Source organism: Carlito syrichta, unplaced genomic scaffold (genome assembly GCF_000164805.1).
Source record: "Carlito syrichta isolate Samal-C Ts95f unplaced genomic scaffold, Tarsius_syrichta-2.0.1 Scaffold47312, whole genome shotgun sequence".
Classification (NCBI taxonomy): domain Eukaryota; kingdom Metazoa; phylum Chordata; class Mammalia; order Primates; family Tarsiidae; genus Carlito; species Carlito syrichta.
The window spans coordinates 609,879-633,569 of NW_006991408.1; the positions used below are offsets into that span (position 1 = coordinate 609,879).

Consider the following 23,691-nt stretch of genomic DNA (forward strand, 5'->3'; position numbering starts at 1 on the left):
TAGTTTATGACTTTAAGGTATAAAGCACAATGTATGTAGTAATAAATCCGCTTGTATGCAATTAAAGTTTCTCTATTGATGACACAACCAAGCAAATGAGTTTGATGATGACTGCAGCGGGTTGTCAATCTTCTATATGGTCATATATAACTGACAGTGACAGAGGTCTTGAGATGCCTTAGCTTGAGATCCATATATATGGATAAATAAATAAATGTATTTATTTTATTAATATATTTTGTTTTTTAATTCATATGATTCAAGATATATACTGTACCTAGAGAGATAGAAGAACAGTGAAATTCATACAGATAATACAGTGAAGCCTTTTCTACCTGTGCTAGACAATCACGCCAATCCACAACATCCCTACCCAATAATCACTGTGTGACTTGTGACTTTCTAATATATCCTTTTAAAGTTTCCTCTATAAATAGACAAAAAAACTGTCTATTGTTAAATTTATCTTTGCACACCAAGGGTAGCACATCAAAATACTGTTTTCTATCTCTCTTTTCACTTAACAAAATTCCTCAGAGGTCTTTCTCTATGAGGTAACAGAGAATATTCTTGCTCTTTCTTCATAGCTGCACAGTTTTATATCAGATGAACAAAGAAGTCTATTCTTTATATCCTTGGTTCATTTCACTGCTGCAATGATTACTCATATTTTGATCTTGATAAATTAGGAAGATTCGTCTTTGTCTACAAAGAGATATGCATTATTTATTTATTTATTCTCAGTTTGTCCTTTCTCTTTTCACTTTGCTATGGTATTTTTTTAATATGCAGAGTTTCTGTTATTTGTTTGTTTGGGTGTTTTAAGAAATTATCAAGCTTTTCTTTCATGGCTTCTAGATTTGAGTAATAGCTAAAAAAAGCCTTCTCCAATCCCAGATTATAAAAACTTCCTTGTTTCTGCCATTACACTTACATTCATTTATTAGGTTTAAACACGTGATGAATCTGAAATCTGTACCAGGACATGGTGTGAGTCGGCCACAGTGTTTCTGCCCCAGTGGCTACTGACTTCTCTGTCCCACACCTCTTACTGAACAGTCCTCTTTCTCAACACCAAAGATATGCGTGTTATATGATAATCTCCCAAGGGTATCCGATCTTACTTCTGGCTTTCTACTCTGTTTCTCTAGTCTATGTGTCCATCCATCTGCTATACCACACTGTTTTAACTGTGGTAGCCATGTTTTAATAAGCTTCCTGGTTATTTAATATTTTATACACAATAAAAATCCTGTTTCTTGCAAGTTGTAGAGTCAGCTGAAGTTTCAACTCCCAGGGCCACCCCTTACTAGCTGTGACACTGGGCAAGTGATTTAATCTCCATGAGCCTCAGTTTCCTAATCTGTGACTTTGAGATAATCATAACTTCTTGGCAGGATTGTGTTAAGGATGGGAGACCTACAAGTAAAGTCCTCATTACAGCATATGACACAGGGCAAGTTTTAAGCAATGGCAGCTATCACAGTTATTTTGCCAGATTTCAAACTGCTAAAAATTTTCTGGGAAGATAGTGGAATAGCCAGTCAGACTGCATGAGTCCCTGTGTATGTGAGTAATAGTATGGACGATTCTGCATGTGTCTCTGTGTGTAAGTGGGAGTGTGAGAGGCTGGCTGAGTGGGGACTCGAGCGCAAGTGGCCAGGGCCCTTCTGGTGAAGCTGCTGGTGCCACAGCTGCTCTGCTTGAATCCTAGCAATTCCCAGAGTGCAGAAGTTGAGTGCCATCTTCTAAAATCAGCAGAACTTTTCCTGGGAAGAACTGCTGAAGTGATTGCCAACCCCAACACCACAGTGCTGGGCTAAATGCCGAGGGCCATGGAAGTAGTGCAGTGAGGGAGCTTGAGGCTGAAACCTGAGGAAACAACAGGGAGAAGCCACTCCAAGCCTGGATTGGACTCCAGAGCCTTGCCACCGGATCCTGAGATCCAAAGACTATGGTAACTGCTGTGGAGGGAGCTATTGACCCCATTTATGGAAGGAACAACAGCTGGCAGAGAAACCAAGCAGACTCTCTAATGCCTGAGCAGAGAAGTGTTCTAGGGCACCTTTGCAGAACAGCAGACCTGCATTTTGAGACAAGGCACTGATCTCTGAGTTGCACTGAGGCTGTTCTTCGCAACCTCAGAGAACATTGCCACTGGTGTATAAGCCCTGTGGGTAACAGCAGATGTGGAACCCCAGACAATCCACCCTCCACTCTGGTTGGTTTTCTCTTTTCTTTCCTCCTTCTATTTCTCTTTCTTCTTTCTTTCTTTCTTTCTTTCTTTCTTCTTCTTCTTTTTTTTTTCCTTTCTTCTTTTTCTTTATTTCTCCTTCTTTTCCTTTCTCACCTCTTTTCTCTCTTATATGTTGTCTTGGACTCAGTAACTATGCAAGCGTACCCACTGTAAGGTCATATTGTGCAGAAAGGAAAAGCAAGTCCCAGCTGGCCCATTCACCAGATAGCAAACTTTATGACCTGCCAATAGGTTCTGTATCCCGGCAGCCCCTCCCCCACCCCCAAATAAGTGCTCAAAACTGTAAAGAGCACAACTCCCCCCAGACCTAAATCATCATTAAACAAACCCAGAGGCCCAGCTCAAGGAAGGACAAAAGTACAGTAAATATCAGAAGTGACTGCTTCTGCATTCTCCACTAAGCAACAGGTTTAAAGAAAAGGTAAGACAACCGCTACAAATGAAAAAAAAATGACAAAAAACTGCTAGTAACCATCAGAGCCAGAGCAAAGAGTCAGTGCTGGAAACAACATTTACTAGAGGACAAACAATGGCTATCTCCAAGAAGGTACTTACAGAGATCAGAGAATTGTTGAATAGAATGAATAAAAATCAAAAAATGCAAGGGCTAAAACTAAATGAAATTGCAATGGAGCAAGACAGACTAAAGAAAGTGTACTTAAAATAACAGAAATAAGTAACTCCATTCAAGAAATAAATAACAAACTGGCAAGCATGGGAAGCAGAATGACCAAGCAGAACAAAGAATCTCAGAACTGGAAGATGAAAATATGGAATTAACCCAATCTGTTAAAAGCACAGAAAAAAAAACTTAAGAAGAAACTCTCCAAGACATGTGTGATTTTATCAAGAAGTCAAACCAATGTTTGTTTAGAACACCTGAAATAGAAAGAGAAACAAAAAACACCCTGGAACAAAATTCCATGAGATCTTTCAAGAAAACTGCCCTCATCTGACCAGAGAGATAATTATACAAGCACAAGAGATTCAGAGAACCCCTGAAAGATGTCTCATGAGAAGACCAAACCCTAGATACACAATAGTTCACCTACACAAAGTAGGTATAAAAGAAAAAATCCTAAAGGCAGCAAGGAAAAAAGGTCAGACAACCTACCAGAGGAGAAACACTACAGACCAAAAGGAATTGGACCCCAATCTTGAATGTTCTCAAAGATAAACAATTTCAACCATGAATTTCCTAACCAGCCAAACTAAGTTTCATCAGCAATGGAGAATGAAAATCTTTCCCAGACAGTCAATCCCTAACAGAATATGCTGCTTCCAGACCAGCTCTACAAGAGATGCTTTAAAAGGTGCTGTGCACAGAAGAAAAAAGAAACAAAGGAAAGATCATGTGCTTCACAAGATCACAAACACAGAAGCAGTAGAACACACAGCATACTCACAAAAATGAAAACACACATATATATGAACTCAAAAACTAAACGAAAACAAAACACCCTTATAAGAGCATTATCACAAGGACAAATCCTCACACTTCAATAATCAGCCTGAACCTGACTGAACTAAATACACCACTGAAAACACAAAGAATGGCAAACTGGATAAACACACACAGCCCAATAATTGGCTACCTCCAGGAAACTCATCTCACCACAAAGGACACCCACAAACTCAAAGTTAGAAAATAGAAAACAAACTTTCAGGCAAACAGATTACAAAAGAAGGCAGGAGTCATGATCTTAATATCAGACAAAACAACCTTTAAGCTATCAAAAATTGAAAAAGATATGAAAAGACACTATATAATGATAACAGGTTTGACTCACTAACAAGAAATATTCATCCTAAACATATAAGCACCCAACACAGAAGCACTAGTTTTCATAAAGCAGCTACTACATCAACTAAAAGAAGATACTGACTCTAACACTATTATAGCTGGGAACTTAAATATCCCTCTAACAACCCTACATAGATCATCAAGGCAAAAAAATCAACAAAGAGATCTAGAACCTCAACTTGATCCTTGACCAAATGGACTTAATAGATACTTACAGGACACTTCACCCAACAAACACAGAATATACATTTTACTCATCACCACATGGAATGTACTCCTAGAATGACCACATTCTCAGCCATAAATCAAGCATAAGCCAATTTGACAAGATTAAAATACTGCCATGCACCTTATCAAGCCACAGTGGAATAAAAATAAATATCAACACCAACAAAATACCCCCCAAGCTCACAAAGACACGGACACTAAACAAAATGATGTTGAACAACTCCAGGATCAACACAGAATCAAAACAGAAATTAAAAGATTCCTGGAAAAAAATAAAAACAAAAAAACATCTTACCAAAACCACTGGGATGCCATGAAAGCAGTTACTAAGAGGGAAATTTATATCTCTACAAATATACCTCAAGAAAATAGGAAAAACACAAGTTAAGTCTAAAAATTCACATAAGGGAACTAGAAAGGCAAAACCACCAAAACCCCAACTTCACCAGAAGAATCCAGATAACCAAAGTAAAAGTTCAAATATGAGACATAGTAGACAAAAATATCATAGAAAAAAAAACAATGAAACAAAAACCTGATTCTTTGAAAGAATAAACAAGGTTGATGGAACCCTAGACAGAATGACCAAGAAAAAGAGAGAAAAAGTCCAAATAAACACAATCAGAAATGCAAAATATCAAGTCACAACTGACCCTGAAGAAATACAAAAGATTTTCAGAGATTACCATGCATACCTGTATGGAATCAAACTTGATAACCTAAATAGAATGGTGGACTTACTGACATCACAGAAACTCCCAAGGTTGAAACAAGAAGAAATTGAGATCCTTTTTTTTTTTTTTTTGAGTTGATGTCTCACTCTGTCACTCAGACTGGAATGCGCTCCCGGCCACCGCAGCCTCAACCTGCTGGGCTCCAGTGATCCTTCTGCCTCAGCCTTCCAAGTAGCTGGAACTACAGGTGCGCACTACCACGCCCGGCTAATTTTTTATTTTTATTGTAGAGATGAGGTCTCACCAAGTTGCCCAGGCAGGTACCCACGAGCTCAGGCAATCCACTTACCTTGGCCTCCCAAAGCACTGGGATTACAGGTTGAGCCACCAAGCCCGGCCAAAATTGAGATCTTAAATAGACCAATAACATCCCAGGAAATTGTCTCTGTCATAAGAAAACTACCTACAGAAAATAAAATAAAATAAAATAAAACCTGGACCAGACAGATTCCAGTAGAATTCTACATTCTACAAAATATATATGGAGGAGCTGATACCAATCTTATTGAAAGTACTGAATTGAGAAAGACAGAAATCCCCCAAATCATTTTTTGAAGTTAACATCACACTAATACTCAAACCAAGTAAAGATCTAAAAAAGAAAGAGAACTACAGGTGAATGTCCTTGATGAACAAAGATGCTAAAATACTCAACAAGATTCTAGAAAATCAGATCCAATAACACATCTAAAAAATCATCCATCATGACCAAGTAGATTCCATTCATGGGATGCAAAGCTGGTTAAATATCCACAAGTTCATAAATGTAATTAAATACATCAACTGATGTAAAAACAAGAACCACATGATCATATCATTAGACACAGAAAAAGCTTTCGATAAAATCCAGCATCCTTCTTGATAAAACACTTAAACGCCTAGGCATAGAGGGAACATACCTTAAAATAATAAGAGCCATCTATGATAAACCCACAGCCAACATATTGCTAAATGGACAGAAATTGGAAGCATTTCCCCTAAAAACCAGAACAACACAAGGCTGCCCACTCTCACCCCTCCTGTTCAACATAATGTTGGAAGACTTAGCTAGAGCAATCAGACAAGAGAAGGAAATCAGGGCTATACAAATAGGAAAAGAGGAAGTCAAGTTATCCCTCTTTGCTGACAATATGATCCTATACCTCGAAAATCCAAGAGAATCTATCAAAAACCTACTTGCACTAATAAAGGTCTTTGGCAAAATCTCAGGGAAGAAAATAAACATGCAAAAGACAGTCACATTCTTATACACCAATAACAAACAGGCAGAGAACCAAATAAAAAACACAACCCCATTCACAATAGTCACAAAAAAATGAAATACTTTGGCATCTTCCTAACCGGAGAAGTTAGATCTTTACAACAAAGATCTTTACAACGAAAATTACAAAATACTGCTCAAAGATGACACAAATAAATTTTTAAAATTTCATGTTCATGGATCAGAAGAATCAACATTGTTAAGATGTCCCTCCTCTCAAATGCAATCTACAGATTCATCTCAATACCAATTAAATTACAAACATCATTCTTATCAGACCTGGAAACAACAATACAAAAATTAGTATGGAAACATAAGCGACCACGAATAGCCAAACAATCCTTAGCAAAGGAAACAAAGTGGCAGGTATCACCCTTCCAGACTCTAAACTTTATTATAAGGCTACATACAATAATCAAAACAGCCTGGCATTGGTACAAGAACAGGCATACAGGTCAATGAAACAGCATAGAAATTCTGGAAGCAAAACCTTAATTTCTCAATCAATTCATCTTTGACAAAACTTCCACCAACCACTGGGAAAAGGGAAACCTATTCAGTAAATGGTCATGGGAAAACTGACTGACTACACACAGAAGAATGAAATAGGATCCCTGCCTAAAGCCATACAGAAAAATCAACTCCAAATGAATTAAAAACCTAAATGTAACACCTCAAACTTTAAGAATCTTAGAAAATGCAGGAAACACCCTTACGGAAATCAGAATAGGGAATCAATTTCTGATCAAAACCCCAAAAGCCCATGCCATAAGAGATAAGATAGACAAGTGGGACATCAGCAAACTGAAAAGCTTCTGCAAAGCAAAAGAAACCATCAAGAGAGTAGGAAGACAGCCCACAGAATGGGAAAAAATATTTGCCAATTGAGTATTTGACAAAGCCCTAACATCCAGGATCTATAAGGACCTCAAATGTGCTGAAAGGGAAAAAACAAACAGCCCCATTAAAAAGTGGGTAAAAGACATGAATAGACACTTCTCAAAAGAAGACATATGAGCAACCAAAAGACACATGAAAAAAGCTCAGCCTCACTATTCATCAGAAAAATGCAAATCAAAACCACACTGAGACACCCCCTAACTCCAGTAAGAATGACCATCATTCATAAAACAAAAAAAACAGGTTCTGATGAGAATGCAGAGAAAAGTGAACGCTTCTACACTGTTGGTGGGAATGCAAGCTAGTTCAACCTCTTGGAAAATATTGTGGCAATTTCTAAAAGAATTAGACATTGACCTTCCATACGACCCAGCAATCCACCTTCTGGGAATATACCCAGAGGAACTTAAATCACTCTACAAAAAAGATATTGATCACACATGTATACTGCAGCACTATTCACAATAGCAAAAACATGGAACTAACTGGGCTGCCCATTGAAATTGTGCTGGATTTTTTTTTTTTGAGTTAGACTCTCACTCTGTCACCCAGACTGGAGTGCAGTGGCCGCTCCAGTCTCGACCTGCTGGGCTCCGGCGATCCTTCCACCTCAGCCTTCCAAGTAACCGGAATTACAGGCATGCGCTACCACGCCTGGCTGATTTTTTGATTTATTGTAGAGACGAGATCTGCCAAGTTGCCTGGGCGGGTCTCGAACCCGCGGGCTCAGGCTATCCACTCACCTCAGCCTCCCAAAGGCGCGGGATTACAGGCTGAGCCACCAAGCCCGGCTGGATTTTTTTTTAATGTAGTACATATACACAATGGAATATTACACAACCATAAAGAAGAAGAAAATTGTGAACTCCGCAGCAATTTGGATGGATTTAGAGTCTGTAATACTCAGTGATGTATCACAGAAACAGAGAAGTTCCACCTGTTCTCTGAATGTTTAGCACAATACTACAGGAAAAGGATTGGCAGTAGCCAGAAACTGTTTGGGGGGAGGGATACATAACATCAATAAGGGTACCTGGTCTCAAACCAGACAAAGTGGGGACCAAAGGGAGGCCTTAACTTGATTTGTGTGATGACCACTTGTATACCTAATCCTGAATTGTACACCACATCTTTAAAAGAAAAAAAATTGCTAAGACTTTATCCAGATATTTAATAAAAATTAAGTTACTCTAGCTATTTCTGTTTATCAACTGAAGTAACATATCTTAAAGACCAAAGTCTCTGATGAAAGAAGAATACTTAAGAAATACTAAATAAAAATTGTAAAACCCTAACTGAATCAATTCCTCATTTAAAAAAACATCTCTTGAGGAGTTGCTTTGTGCCAGGAACTGTCTGAGTTTTAAGGGTGCAAATAAAATATAATGTCCAATGTTTGAGCCCTTTGCTTATGCTCAACATTGACTGGTGACAGAATGAAGGAACAGGCTGACTTCAAGCTCCCCTCTCCCTCGTAAGGTTGTCACCCTCCTAGACTGTGCTGCACGCTCTCATTCTCCCTGACCAGCCCTGGACTCTCCTGTGAGCTCCTTGCTTGCACCTCTCCCATGCACAACCATCACTGCTGCTCTCCTGCAGTCCCTGCTCCCTCAACTCATATCACTCTGCCCACTCAGCTGCAGCCACTCTACTCTCAATTTCAGAGACACAATGGCCAATGGATTGGTATCTCCCTCTATCAAGTTCAAATGTGCAGAGCTAAGGATCCACTGCACAGTTTCATCTGGATGACCCACAGGCTCCTAGCATGCAAGCATCATCACAAAAGTGAGTCCATTTTATCCTCTAAACTTCTTATCCCAGACTCCAAAGTCCCCTGAATTCGCAATGTAGCTTCCCTCATACACACACACCTCAGTCATGTTGTCCCCTTTCCTCTCCGTCCCTTGTAGTAGGAAGAGTTCTAGGATAACCCCAATGAGTGCTGCTCTTATATAATCCCCCGCCCTGAGTAAAGTGGAATCTGTGACTTGGTCTGGATCATCTGGTAAAAACGATAGGACCCTCACTGCCCTGACTGCATTACAACATGTGACTTGGAGAAAGAGATTCTCCTGCTGGTCTTGAGGATGTGAACCCCACACTGTGAGGAGGTCTGTGAGAGGACCACATGGCAAGGAACTGCCATAGCCTCTAAGAGAGGGCAGCCCCTGCTCCACAGCCAGTGAGGAGAAGTGGCCTCAGTCCCACAGCCATGAGGAACTCAATCTGCCAATAACCACATTAGCTCAGAACAGGGTGTGCTGAGCTCCACATCAGGCATTTTGATCCATCCTAAGACCCTGGACAGAGAACCCACTTATGCCATCCTGGACTTCTCAGAAACTGTGAGGTAATAATAAATGAGTGTTTCAAGTTGCTATGTTTATGGTAATTTGTTATGCCACAACAGAAGACTAACACCTATTTCCGTGAGTCAACTTGGGAAGTTTTCTGTGATCCTCCTTCCTTCTCCCCCTCCACCTATGCTAAGAGGGATAACCCTCTGATGCCTGGAAATAAAAGTATGTTATTGAGTCAGTCAGGTTGCATTATCATCATCTGTTTTATTGGTCTGTCTCACATTGGTGAGAGTCCTAAAGGCAGACAGTGTCTTAACCATCTTTCACCCTGAAAATGGTCTAGGACTAGATCAACAAATATTTACTCAGTGAAGGTATGAATGCAAGGTTCAGGAATAGTGTTTTGGGTTTTTTTTTTTAGTCAGAGTCTCACTCTGTCGCCCAGGCTGGAGTACAGTGGCAGGCTCACGGCCACTCCAGCATTGACCTGCTGGGTTCTGGTTTTCCTTCTGCCTCAGTCTTCCAAGTAGCCACCACGCCCAGCTAATTTTTGATTTATTGTAGAGATGAGGTCTCACCAAGTTGCCCAGGCTGGTCTTGAACCCACAGGCTCAGGCAACCCACTCGCCTTGACCTCCCAAAGTGCTGGGATTATAAGCGTGAGCCAACGCGACCGGTCAGAATATTTTTTTGCCTGGCAGATTTCACAGTCAAAGCTATCATGGATATCCTTGTGCAACTAGTAAAGTAGCATCCTGCTAAAATGTATCATAACCCAGCGCCTCTCACACATTAACGTGCATATGAATCACCTGAGAAACTTGCTAAAATGCAGACCTTGATTTAGTAGGTCTGGGGTAAGATTTGAAACTCTGGATTTCCAACAAGCTCCCAGAAGCTATCATTGCCAAAACGGCCCATACTATGAGTGGTAAGACCACCACCTTTTCCCAGGGCATGAAGTGGGAGTGAGGATGGTGGTAACTCAATCATATCCACCCCTGTTGTATTGCAAGTGTCATGATGAACTCCCACCTTGAGTCTACTTTTCTATGGTAGCTCTTTACCCCAATTTCATTCCTTAATACATGAGAAATTTACATATGTAATTCAAAACAAAAACTCTCTGCAAAAAACTGAAATAGTAACAAGAAACAGTAGTCAAAAAAAAAAGTATTCAAGAGTTGATTGTGCTCGTATGACAGCTACTGAAGCATTTTTATAATCACTGTATCATTTAAAAATAAAAAGAAAAATATAATATGCTATCTTTCACTCAGTTAGTGGATTAGGATGTCTGGTTCACACTTCTTTATTTGCCATTTAAGTTCTGCCTAGAAAGAAAAAATATTTCCCACAAAAACAACTTTACCTCTCACTTCAGATTTGAATTATCAAAGCTCCCTATATCTGTATGTTCCTAAGTTGGACCAAGATCATAGATATGTAGATGTATTCCTATGTAAACAAAAGATCATAATTTTGTATTTGAGAATAAATTTACATTTCTCTCATAATATACAGACCTCAATTTTGAACAGTTTTGCAAATGAAAACACATATTTAATATCATGAGATAGAGCAAGAAAAATGCTTAATTTGGAGCTAGGTGACCCAAGGTAAAATCTCAACCCCATCCATAAAGAGCTATTAGCTTTTAAGAAATGACTTACATTCTCTACACTTGATTTTTCTCCTCTTAAAATAAAAGAATTGGACTAAATGTTCTCCAAAGTTCCTGCTAGCTTTAACATTCTTTGTTCCTGTCTAGGCTAATTAATTATTTCATACGGTAATAAATCTACATGGCTATTAATGAACAGAGAATAATTTTTTTTTAAATGAGCACTTTACCTTATCCTTCCAGACATAACATTTAAGGAAATTAATATGAATTGAGAAAAATTAATTTACATTACTGTTTTTTCTCAGGCTTCAAACTTTAGTTCTGAGAACCGAAAATAAACTTTTAGGAAAAAAAATAGTATTCTGAAACAAGGGAGATAATGGTGTCAGGAACATAAAACACATCTTTGCCATGGTACATTTCCATTCACCAATTTAAAATTCATCATTTTGGAAGAGAGAATTATGAGGTGGGAGAATAACCAAAAAGGCTTAATGTTCTGTTCCCTCCTGATGGCACTGGACACATCATATGCTTTCACTATAAGATCCAGTGATGTTTTCTAATTTATCAGTGTCTCCATTTCTCTGCCTATTAATTCCAATCAAGGGGACAAAACAAAGGATTTTCTACTACTGATTTGTGTTTGGCAATTTCGATTCATCACCCTGGAACAGTCAGATAATGCCCCTTTCCTCTCCTTCACTGTCAGACAGCAGTCTCCTGAGCACTCAAGGATTTTTGAGTATCCTGCGGTTCCTGTTCTGTAAGAATTTGATGTCTGTGCCCCAGAGGGTGATACATATTGGTTTCAGGAACTGTGGAAAATGCCGAAATCCTATTTAGCAACCCCAGTGACAAACTGTTATTTGAATTTCACCTGCTGTTTTAAGTCTACCTTTCACCTCCTTTTTTGCTCTGATTCAATGTGAGATATGAGCGGAAGAGAAATGAAATTAACCTTCCTGTAAATTCCTGTAAAAATAAAGGAATTTGTGGAATTTTTTCCCATTGCTCTACTGGAATTCAGACACAAGAAGAAGGAAATACTTTGATTTGTTCAAATACTTGAAAATATAGCTACAGTCGCTTAATTAAACCCCTCTATAGTATTTGCTAAGACATACACAAAAAACAAAAAGTGAGAAATCCAAAGTAGACTTATAAGTACCACCTTCCTGTGGTTCCACATCTGCAAACGAATTCCCCTGGCTGTTGCAAACTGACATCAGTCTTGTGTGAGGGCAGCAAAACAATAAACAACTAAGTACTACTGAAAAATAAGAAACCCAAATAATCCTACCCAAAACATTTTCTCAAGATCTATTTAAGAGTGTTACGAAAATATTTCATTACACTCTGACAAAGTTGAGGTCAACTGTGGCCCCTGCTGTCATTCCTTCAAGACCAGTGGTCACAGCATCATATACAATCCTCCTCTGCTCTGCCATCAAGACTTGCCAAGCATGACCACCCAAATCTACCCTAGTCACCTTGCAATCTTAGTACACACCAAATCCCAGACTTACTGAAATAGAAACATCCTTAAAGATGTTCTAATCTAAGACTCTAGTACAACAGACAAAGAAACTGAACCCAGCCTGGTGAAGGGACTTGTTCTTGGTCACATAGCTAGTGAGTAGCAGAGCTAAAGAATAAAATCTATGTCCAATGTTCATTCTACACTGCCAATAGCAACATCTGCTCCAGTCAGACAAGTCATTAAGCGCTTGCGATATATCACACATGTCACCTTCTCTTCCAACCCCATACCTTTGCTCATGCTGTCTCCTTGGCCCAGACAATCCCTGCTCTGACCCCTCAACTTTCTTATTTCTCAAGGTTAGAAAGTACCTAGATGCTAATATGCTAGAAAGTTGTAGTCTCTCAGATTGCATTTCCCAGGTTGGATTGTAAAGCCATTTATTACAACAGAATAATAAAGCATTAAATATGAACACCTTAGATACTCTTCATCCTTCAAAGTCCGACTCAAGTTCCCAGTGACCCTACCTGTCTCTGAAGAGTAACATACCTTAGAGCACTAATGTGCTGCATATATACTCAGCTGTTCTGCCTTACTCTAGCTCTCTTTTATTCAGCAATACTCTAAGATCCTGTAGAGAATGAAAAAGGTATCATATTTCTATTTCTCAAAGTTCTAACACACTATTTAGATATAGCTTTGTTGATTTTAAGAGGTTCAAAGGGAAGAGGGAACACGGAACCTAAGTTTTTTTCAGCATCAAATATTTTACATACACACACAGTTTAGGCCATATATCTTATTCGTGTATAGTCAATAAAATTTTCTTTTTTACTTGAGAAACTTGCATTTCTATGTAGGAAATTTAAAATGTTACAGCCTGAATATTATTTGGGTGGGGGGGAGCTGTATACCTACCAACATCAATGAAATCACCTTGAAAAACCACTTTTCGTTTCCCCAATTACTATATGCCTACACTGCTAGTCAATTCTAAAGTTGGTGGATGTAAAAAGCTAGCAAAGGGCACTCAAAATGAGAGTTATCCTTGTGGTAGATGTTAAAAGGCATTGTATGTCACAGAGCATAAAAGGAGCACAGAAACACCCCTCTTCAAGCCTTAGGCAGCACTGCAGAGACCAGCACCCACATGGCAGAATTTAGTAAACAAAGATGTAAAATGTATAATAAAAACCAGGGGAAATGGGTACTCTCACAGATGCTGTTAGAGAGAGGATGAATTAAGGTGACCCCTTTGGAGGAGATACTGGAAGTCTTATCAAAATTGTAAATGCGCATACTCTTTGATGCAACAATTCCACCAATAAGGTATCACCAATAAATTAACTGTAAAAGTATATATTAAAAAGATATATAGATAAGAACACTGGTTATAAAATGATGTATAACCACAAAACAAAATCAACCTAAATATTTATAGTACGGCATTGCTTAAATAAATTATGGGCTGGGCTCGGTGGCTCAGCCTGTAATTCCGTGCCTTTGGGAGGCTGAGGTGAGTGGATTGCCTGAGCCCGCGGGTTCGAGACCCACCTGGGCAGCGAGACCTCATCTCTACAATAAATTAAAAAATCAGCTGGGCGTAGTAGTGTATGCCTGTAATTCCGGCTACTTGGAAGGCTGAGGCAGAAGGATCGCCGGAGCCCAGTAGGTCGAGGCTGCGGTGGCCAGGAGCGGCCACGGCACTCCAGTCTGGGCGACAGAGTGAGACTCCAACTCAAAAAAATAAAAAATAAAAAATAAATTATAGTATATCCACAGAATGGAATACTAGGTATTACTGAAAACAATAATACCTGTTTCTCCAAGACATCCATAATTAAGTACAAAAGATGCAAGGTACAGAATGTAGGTCTGTTTGGGATATGTGTACATGTGCATAGAGGATTTGGGTTATTTTGGGTTTTTTTTTTTTTTTGCCTTCTTTTTTTGTTTTTGTTTCCTCTATAGATACACAGGAAACTATAAACAATGGTCACACTTTTATGAATAGTCAACTGTGCTTTTGATAGATGCTTTCTGTGCTTAATCTGACAATGAGATTTTACTTGGTTGACTAGAAATGCCACTTGTAAAATCAGAGGTGACACAGAAAGTAAAGGATGTTATCAATACTTCAAGGAATCTAGTAAAATCCAAGCATGACTATTCAGTGCATGCACTGCAGCCCCAGATGTAAATGCAGCATACTGTATTAAACTGTTGAACTCAAATAATGAAAATGGATATTGTAACAGGCAATGAGCCCCAAACTGGCAATGCAATGCAGAATCCATCTTAAATGTGCATCTTTTCAATTACTCTATGTGAACATCATTTAAAATAATGATGTTCCCAATACCTCAAAACTTAAAATATCATTTTCTTACTATTGATCAAAGGAATCCATTTGCATGAATATGTCATTAAGCACCAGGAATATTAAACAGGTACTCCAAAAGTCCAGGTACGCAAGTCCCCATACCTAAGAGCTAAGCATTTCTAGAGTTCAAAAAGGGGAAAATCCCAAGATAGGGTATATATAATAATAAAAACATCAAGATTAGGTTAAAAATTGAGTTGGTCTTTAAGAGAACACTGGGATTTGTGCCATTGCTGAAGAGACAGAAGGTTAAATACTCAGGTTGCAGAGCAAGATAATTGAGTACTAAGAGGGACTAATGGGGGAGATGATGGTCTCAAATGTTAAACTAAAAAAAAAGGGCTAGAAAAATACTGATTAATTATATCACGATTAGCAGGTAAGATGTATTGGGTTCTCAAACATGAGCAGAATCACCTGGATTGTTAAAACATAGATGTCTGGGCCCCACCCCCAAAGTATCTAATTCAGAAGGTCTGGACTGGAGCCACAGAATTGGCATTTCTTTTTCTTTTTTTTTTTTTTTTTAAAGATGTGGGGTACAATTCAGAGTTAAGTATACAAATGTTCACTATGGTGGTACCCCTGCTGATGAGGTAAGGAATTTTGGTATTTCTGACAAACGCTCAGGTGATGCCGATGCTGCTGGTCCGGGGACCACATTTGGAGAACCACAACCGAAGAATAACTTTGGACATATCAAATCTTGAGTTTTCTCATACTCTGTTTTCTCAGAGGGCATAACACATCAAGCTAAGAAGAATGGCATCCTCACATAAGACAGACTCAGGCTTTGTCCATGCTCTTAAACAGCAAGTTCTTATCTAGAATACATTCAAAGCATCAAATTCTCCTGGAACTGATTGAAGAGATACAGTCAGACTGCCCCAGAGAACTGGGTATTTATTTAACCTTCTAACACTGGCCCCAAGCTAATTACCCCACCCTCCAGTGAGGTTATTCCTGAGGGACTAGCTCTAGAGCTTGGCTTAGACTTGTTTCTAACATCTTGAAACCAACCTCAGACCAGATCATCACTTGAGATGTCTCATTTAATATCTAGAGTTCATCAAATCATACCTAATCTGGCATCAAAACAAAAAATGAACTGCATTATGCCAATTCACCAACTGTAATGCGTAAACATATAACCACAAAACACATGAAGGCCCCAAAACCATCAAAAACTAAATAATGAGACCCCATGAGAGGATCACAAATGAGAAGGCTGTCACGGCCCACTATCCCCAAAAGTAGTCATCACAGAGGCCTTCTGGTCACTCTGCCAACTTTTAAATTTGCTAGAATACATAAAGTTGTCACAGGAAACAGCAAGCAAGGCAACTAACTACAGGCATGATAAACACTACACTTTGCAGGTATCTAGGTGTTGCTGCGAAGGTATTTTCTTAGAGGTAATTAACATTTAATTCAGACTTTGAGGAAAGCCTTCATAATGTGCATGGGTCTTGTTCAACCAGTTGAAGGCCTTAAGAGAAAACAATGGAATACCCCAACAAAGAAGCAATTCTGCCTCCAACCTGACCTGGAATTCAAGACTATAACATGAGTCATTCCCTGGACCTCCAACCTGCCAGCCTGCCCTGCAGATTTCAGACTTGTCAGCCCCCATGACCACCTGGGCCAATTCCCTTTTAGGAAAAATAAGTCTGTCTGTCTGTCTGTCTGTCTGTCTCTCTCTCTCTCTCTCGTTCTCTCTCTCTCTCTCTCTCTCTCTATCTCTCTCTCTCTCTCACACACACACACACACACACACACACACATTTGTCCTGTTGGTCTTGTTTCTCTCGAGAACTTTAATACAGTTTCCTGCAGTTCTCAATCTCCATTCTCTTACTTGATAAGGATCAACTTACCTCCATCTTTCCAGAAGAAGAGGGCTCCTTTCACCTTTAAAATTAACATCTTTTAAAATGTACCAGACTTCAATGACACATATTCTATACCACTACACATAAAACTCAACCAGAAACAAGTAGTTTTGAGTGACGTTATGTGTACTGCACTATTCCACTGTGCATTTCACCAGTGAGCACATGCTGTGAGGAAGGGTCCAGGAGCGGACATCTTACCAAGCATCTGTCCTGATCCAAATGTTCTTTGGAATCCATACTAAGCTTCCTTTTCCTGTTGGGCTGTTTCATTGCCACGTCAGCACTCCTTAGCAGGGCTTTTCTGCAAAACAGTCCCACATAAAAAGTTGGGGGTAAGGGACTGGTCCCTTCAGAATTACAAAAGTCAACAAAAAACATGTTTTTAATTATAATGCTTATAATTGGCTGCTATAAATAGCCTGATATCAAGCTAATAAGAATTTCACTGTTGAAGGAAAAAAACAAAAGAACTTCACTGTTTATTTTATAGCCTGTAATATAATAATAAAATAATGGGATGTGAGATGGGTTTTCTATTTCATCTAGAATTTATAACACAAAGAAAATATTTATGACTGCTTTTGGCCTTATCTGGGATAAAATGTTTGTTTGTTTGTTTGTTTGTTTGTTTTGCTTAATTGACCCAACCAGTTAGGATCCACTGCAATCTGCCTGTACAGCTTCTGTACTCACATGGTCTGACAGGTATTCTTGGTAAGAGGTCTCAGTCATACAAGGCATAGCACAGCAATCTGAAACAGAAAATAAGAAAAAAAAATTTTTTTATTGAAATCTTTTTTTTTTAATTTTATACAATTTTTTTATTTTAAAGATGCAGGGTACAATTCAGGGTTAGGTATACAAATGTATATTATACATGTACCCTTGTTGATGAGGTATGAATCTCCCTTCTCCCAGCAGATCCCCACTACTGCCAATCCTGCGCCCCCAAAATTTCACCAATCCAGTGTATCGTGACCACTCTTCTGTTTATTAATAAAAAGTGGTAGATATTCTTTGAAATAAGTTTTTATAGAACAGGTCAATCTGGAAACCCAACAACCAATACTATACAAGTATCAGTGGAGCCATAATTCAAAAGTCATTTACTTCTAATAATCTTAACAATTTAAATGTGATTTTTAAAAATGTTTCATAGCCCTAAATCATCTCTAATCTCCAGTGCTTTAGGGTCATCTATCCAACTTCTTCTTTGATCTTTCCACAAGGCCAGGGACCCTCCAAACACTATAAACATAGCATATTTGTAACCAAGATTCCCCATCTCTGCCCTTACTGCCTCCAAGCTCAACTCTCTCCAGTTTGTACTAATGACAGCTGGACACCATCTGCCCACAGCTGCCCCTTACAGTTGTTCGGACTGTGCACCACCCAAGAATACCAGGCCAAGGGGCAAGTGGAGGCTGAAATCTACCCTGGGCTCTACACACACTGTTTCCCTTGCCAGAGGATTGCAGCATCCCAGAAGAAAACACAACTTTTTCTAACTCCAACAATGACAACTTTCAGGCTAATGGTGGCCCTGACGTTGTCTGAGCCTGAGACCTAGGAGTTACCATCATTTCATCCTTTATAGCATACTCTATGTACTACCATCGGGTTTTGTTGATTTTTAGTTTACCAGAATTTCTTGAATTTATCTTCTTCCACCACTCCTATTAACTCTGACCACCTATAGTTTTTTGTCAGTCAACTCAAAGGTCTTGCAGTTCTTTGCAACACAAAGCACCTGCTGTTTCCAGCCCCACACTTCTGCTAATCTCTCGACCTCTGAATACATTCCCTACTGCCTGTCCTCCATTTCAGTCTGCTTAATTCTAACTCATTCCTTATGATTCAACTAAAAGAGACTTCATAACCTTCAGGAAAGTCTTCTTTGCCCACCTCCTGCTCCCAAAGGACCAAGTATGTCTTTCCTAAACATCATGGTACATGTGTGCATCTTTGCCACAGCACTTAACACTTTACAATATAGTTTCTATTTGCAAATTACAGACCCTTATTTTCCATTGTCTAGATAGTACCTAGCTTGCAGCAGACTCTCCATAAGTGTTTATTGACCTGAACTGCATAAACATGTCTCTGTGAATTACAGAGAAGCCTCAAAGCCCTTAAATCTAATGAATATTAGTTCTTGATCCACACATTATGACTTTTGGAATGCTGTATAACTAGAGTGGGCACAGTTTTCAAACTGAACTCCTTTCCCTTTTTCTTTAATATACAAGACAAAAACAAACAAACAAAACCACTTCTCCTCACATCCATTTGCTTCTAGTCAGATGATGCTTATGTCCTTGGGACAGGCACTTACGTACTAAATTCAGTAACATTACATTCATTTTGTAGAATGTAAATACAATTTATCATGCCTAGCTCCCGGTAATACTCTGATCATCTATGCAAATGAACAGCTTAGACTTGATGCCTGTAGCAAAGTATTATTGCACAAGACACAAGCGCTGCCAAGGCTGGCCTGCCTTTCATGACGAATAACACCCCATGGCTTGTCAGACTGAAATCATCTGGCTACTGAGGTTTTTCTCCTCACCATCAAAGGGATCTGCCTTGCTAATCCCTGGTAATTATCTCAATAACCCTGGTTTGTTTAAAACAGCAAGAAAGCTTGAATTCATATTATTATATAGCAGGGGGAAAAATGAAAGGTTTTACATCAAAGAGAAGTTTCAAAATACAATTTGGTAACAACTGAATTCCCTTTAGATTTAGAAAAAAATAAAGTGAAAATATGAAAGGCAGCTAACAATTCATATAAAATTTTGCTGCCAGGTCAAGCGCAGTGGCTCATGCCTGTAATCTCAGCACTTTGGGAGGCCAAGCAGGGAGGATCACTTGAGCCCAGGCATTGGAGCCTACAAAAAGATATGGTCATGCTACTGCACTCCAGCCTGGGTGCCAGAGTGAGACCCTGTCACTAAAAATAATAATAATAATAATAATAACAACAACAAACTACTGCCAGACAAAAATAGAATAAAACACCATATACCACCAAATACATAGGGGATGAATGATTGACAGACAGACAGACAGGCTGAAACACAGAACAAAGTCTTATAGAAAGGCTTTCTATAACCCCTTAACACACCAATTCTCAGAACGTATTCTGACCAACTAAAGAGAACACATCTTTTGACATAAACTTAACTTGATATCCTTGGCATAGTATCAAAATACATGAATTCAAAGTATAGGATTATTCTGACTGCTCATGATACATGGCCTACTCCTGGAAACCACAAATGTCACATCAGCCACATGTCTCCTTGCTAAGCTTTGAAAAAATATAAAGATTTTAGAGTAAAAAGGAATAATATCAAATTATAAAACACATGAAAGAAACACGTTATCCAAGGAAAGTGAGGGCAAACGACAATTAAACTGAGCTGTGTCCCAGTGTTCTTTGGCTTTGTGACAACACCAAGCACCAGCTACCCCAGACAAGGTGATTTTAACTAGAGAACTTTCTAGGTTGTGTTTTCTATTGAAAGACAGATAAAAACATATAGATGATTTGTGTTTCTGTAGAAATTTGGAAATAGTGCACACATTTTTCAAATTAATCCTCTTAATGAGTTCTATTCCCCTTTATAGTTAGTAGAATTCTCTGTCTGCACATTGCCAAACACTAGTTAGGAAGACAAATTAGTTTGTTTCTTAGAAAACATCTGAACATTTTCAACTCTTCAAATTGAAGAAGTATGTAAAAAACAAAAATAATTCACTGTCTGTCTGTGTCCAGGTGCTATTTGGTAATTCTCTCAAAAAATATTTATTGTTACCTATCATCCACAATGTAGCCACAGGTACTTTATGGACTATAAAGACAATTCATCAGGCACCCAAGAAAGGGAGATAAGTACAGCAGCCATATGTCCTGGATAACCCAAGATATGTCTGCCTTCTGCCAACCATCCTGGCATGAGTATTAATAGCTCTGCCTTTCACTCCCTAGAATGTCCCAGTTTGAACAATAACTCATATGGCACTGTATGGGTAAGAAACATACATAAATTAATCATAAATATAATGCATGCCATTAAAAAATTACAGAATGAACTGAGTGTTCACAGGAGGGAGACTATGTCCATCAACCTGCACTGTGGAGGAATGTTTCTGCTGTCTCAGATGCTGCACAGAATTTTAAATGAATCTATCACCAAATATAAAAGACAAATATCTAATTATTGCATTGATTCTCCACTATTTCAAAGATGTTACAAGGCTAAATTGTATTCATCTGGTTGATAATATTAATAATACATAGGTTAGGTATTTGAATAAATTAACAAATGATTATGCAACTGAACTAGTTTTAATAACTTATGCATGAGTTATTTGAGTTCTTGCAATTGTATTAATAATGACAGTTAATAATACCTGAGTGCTCATGTACTAGGCAAAGTTATTGGCACTCTAAATATCAGGCATGTCAAAAAAAATGTATGCACATTTTTAAGAGATGTTATCTATGGTATTACTTTTAGTTTGCCATAATTAGAAGGGTCTTAATGCTGATGGAAACCACTTTGAGCACCTCTTGTAATTGTAGAAATCGAACAAGACTTGTACTCATCTTTTGTTGTTGATATATACTATTACAATTTTAATACGGTTTTTTCCTTTCTTAAAATGTGTATACATTTTTTGGCATCCTCTGTATATACTTTCAATTAATACTTATGACAGCCTCCAAAACACGTTTACCACAACCACCCCTATTTTATAGATAAGGAAACACTGAAGGGTTAAGTAATTTGTCCAACGTCACACAGCAAACGAGTACCTAGGTAGTAGAAATCTGGAGTGCCACTTGTAAACACTGTACTATGCTGTAGCTTTTATATTTGTATTATAAATTTAGTTATCTGAAAATTAACCATTCAGGACACTGGCCAAACTCTTGTCCTATACAAGGATCTAAGTCAGGAACTGACACTCAGCCGTCTTCTGGGAGAACCCTGGCTCCCACGCGGGGCTTCTCTACGTTCTTGCTTTGTGTTGTCACTCTACTTACATCAGGGCAGCCACTTACTCTCATACCTTTTTTTTAGTTTGCCTCTATTACATATTTTGGAATCATAACAAACTAATAGTTAATTGTATATTAATTGTGCAGCCATAAGTCTTACACATTACTTTATGAGAATGGCAAAGGAAGTCCCAAGATTCAGGGTCCAAAGCCAAAGCATATCACACAGAGTTTTCTGAAAATCAGAATATTCTGAGCTGTTACTTTACTAGCTAGACCTTCAAATTTGAGTACTTACTGTTACTAGCACAGCTATAAGACCAAACAAAAACATCTCTCTCTCCCTCCCTCCCTCCCTCTCTCTCTCTCTCTCTCTCTCTCTCTCTCTCTGACACACACATACACACACACACACAATTACTGCAGCACTGCAAAAGGTACAGGTTCTAGTTTAGCGACAAGAACAATAGTACAGCAGTAAGTCCGGTATGTCTCTTTTAAGAACTACCTGTCTGAATCCTTTCTAGAACAATATTTAATGTTTTATACTCCATCCAAAATTACCTAGTGGCCAACATATATAAACATTTTCTTTTTATCTTTTTATAAGGCAGTATCTCTTAGAGGTTTGTTTCATACGGAGGTTTCCAAAGTTGAGACAGCTAAGTTTCTAAAAATTCACTTGAGAACGTCCAGCCTAAATGGCATTGTATATCCTTGCTTTGAGACATCCTCTTTGCTTTAAACAAAGAACGAGACCATTAAAGTAATATCACCAAATAACTCTCTCTGTAAGTAAGCAGCAAATCAGAAACAAAGTGGTTACTGAAGCTAAAACCTTGAGTCTGTTGGGCTCCAGAGTAAGAAGAAGGCAGAGGGAGAGTCCTACTCCCATGAGGCAATAAAGACAAAACATGGTCGGCACAAGATGGAGTACTAAACCTAGGTTTAGCCTATGATGCCAAGCGGTGGCAGGAGACTCCACAATGGTGAACGAGAGTCAAAGAGAACTTCTGCCACAAATGCATGGAGCTCTGGGATATAGCTATGAGTCTAAGGGGACTGGAAAAACATACACAAACTCCTGACCAGGAAGGGGGCCCTAGGGAACCAAGCAAAAGCAAACTGCAGGAGGGAAAAAAAATGGGAAAATGAGCATTCAAAGAACAAGAAAACAATTGATAACAAAAATCTTCCCACTCAAGGGGTGCTCACAAACCAAAATTTTAAACCTCAAAAAGAAATTAAATGTTAAGAAAATTGATAAAATCAACTAACCACTGGGTGAACAATTCAGTCCTGATGAAATTTAAATGATTAGAAGATACTGACAAATATTTTCAAATAAATAAGTTTAGGGTGTTCAAAGATAAATTTTAAAATCCTTAACAAATTAATTAAAATTTATAAGTAATAATGCAAATAAAGAGTTTGATACTAAAAAGTTTAAAATTTTGGAAATTAAAAGTAATCAACAACACAAATAAACATGATATATTTTTAGCTAAACAGAACAAGAAAAAAAGAAGACTCATAACTAAGATCAGGAATGAAAGAGGTTGCATCAGTACTGATGTACTGATCAGAAATAAAAAGATTATAAGGGAATACTACACAAATTGCATGCCAAAAAATTAAGTAACATAGGCAAAATGGACAAATTCCTAGAAAGGCATAAATTACCAAAACTAACTCAAGAATAAATATAAAATATGAATATAACTATTACAAGTGAGAGAGAAGTAGTAATTTAAAAACTTCCTAAAAAGAAAAGCCCAGATCCAGATGACTTCTACCAA

At 38.3% G+C, this 23,691-nt stretch overlaps 1 protein-coding gene across 2 annotated transcripts in view; it reads right to left on the reverse strand.

Annotated features, from left to right (window-relative positions):
- L3MBTL4 (L3MBTL4, histone methyl-lysine binding protein) overlaps nt 1-23,691 on the reverse strand; it is a 433,421-nt gene that overhangs the window by 383,607 nt on the left and 26,123 nt on the right. Inside the window, exons 2-3 of one of the 2 annotated variants that reach the window (XM_021707570.1) lie at nt 17,572-17,630; nt 17,077-17,179 (exon numbers count right to left, since the gene is read on the reverse strand). In XM_021707570.1, the coding sequence (XP_021563245.1) occupies nt 17,077-17,148 (72 nt within the window). In that variant the 5' untranslated portion in view covers nt 17,149-17,179; nt 17,572-17,630. Of the gene's footprint in view, nt 1-17,076; nt 17,180-17,571; nt 17,632-23,691 lie in introns of those variants that run through there. The other variant, XM_021707564.1, reaches the window with a different exon arrangement.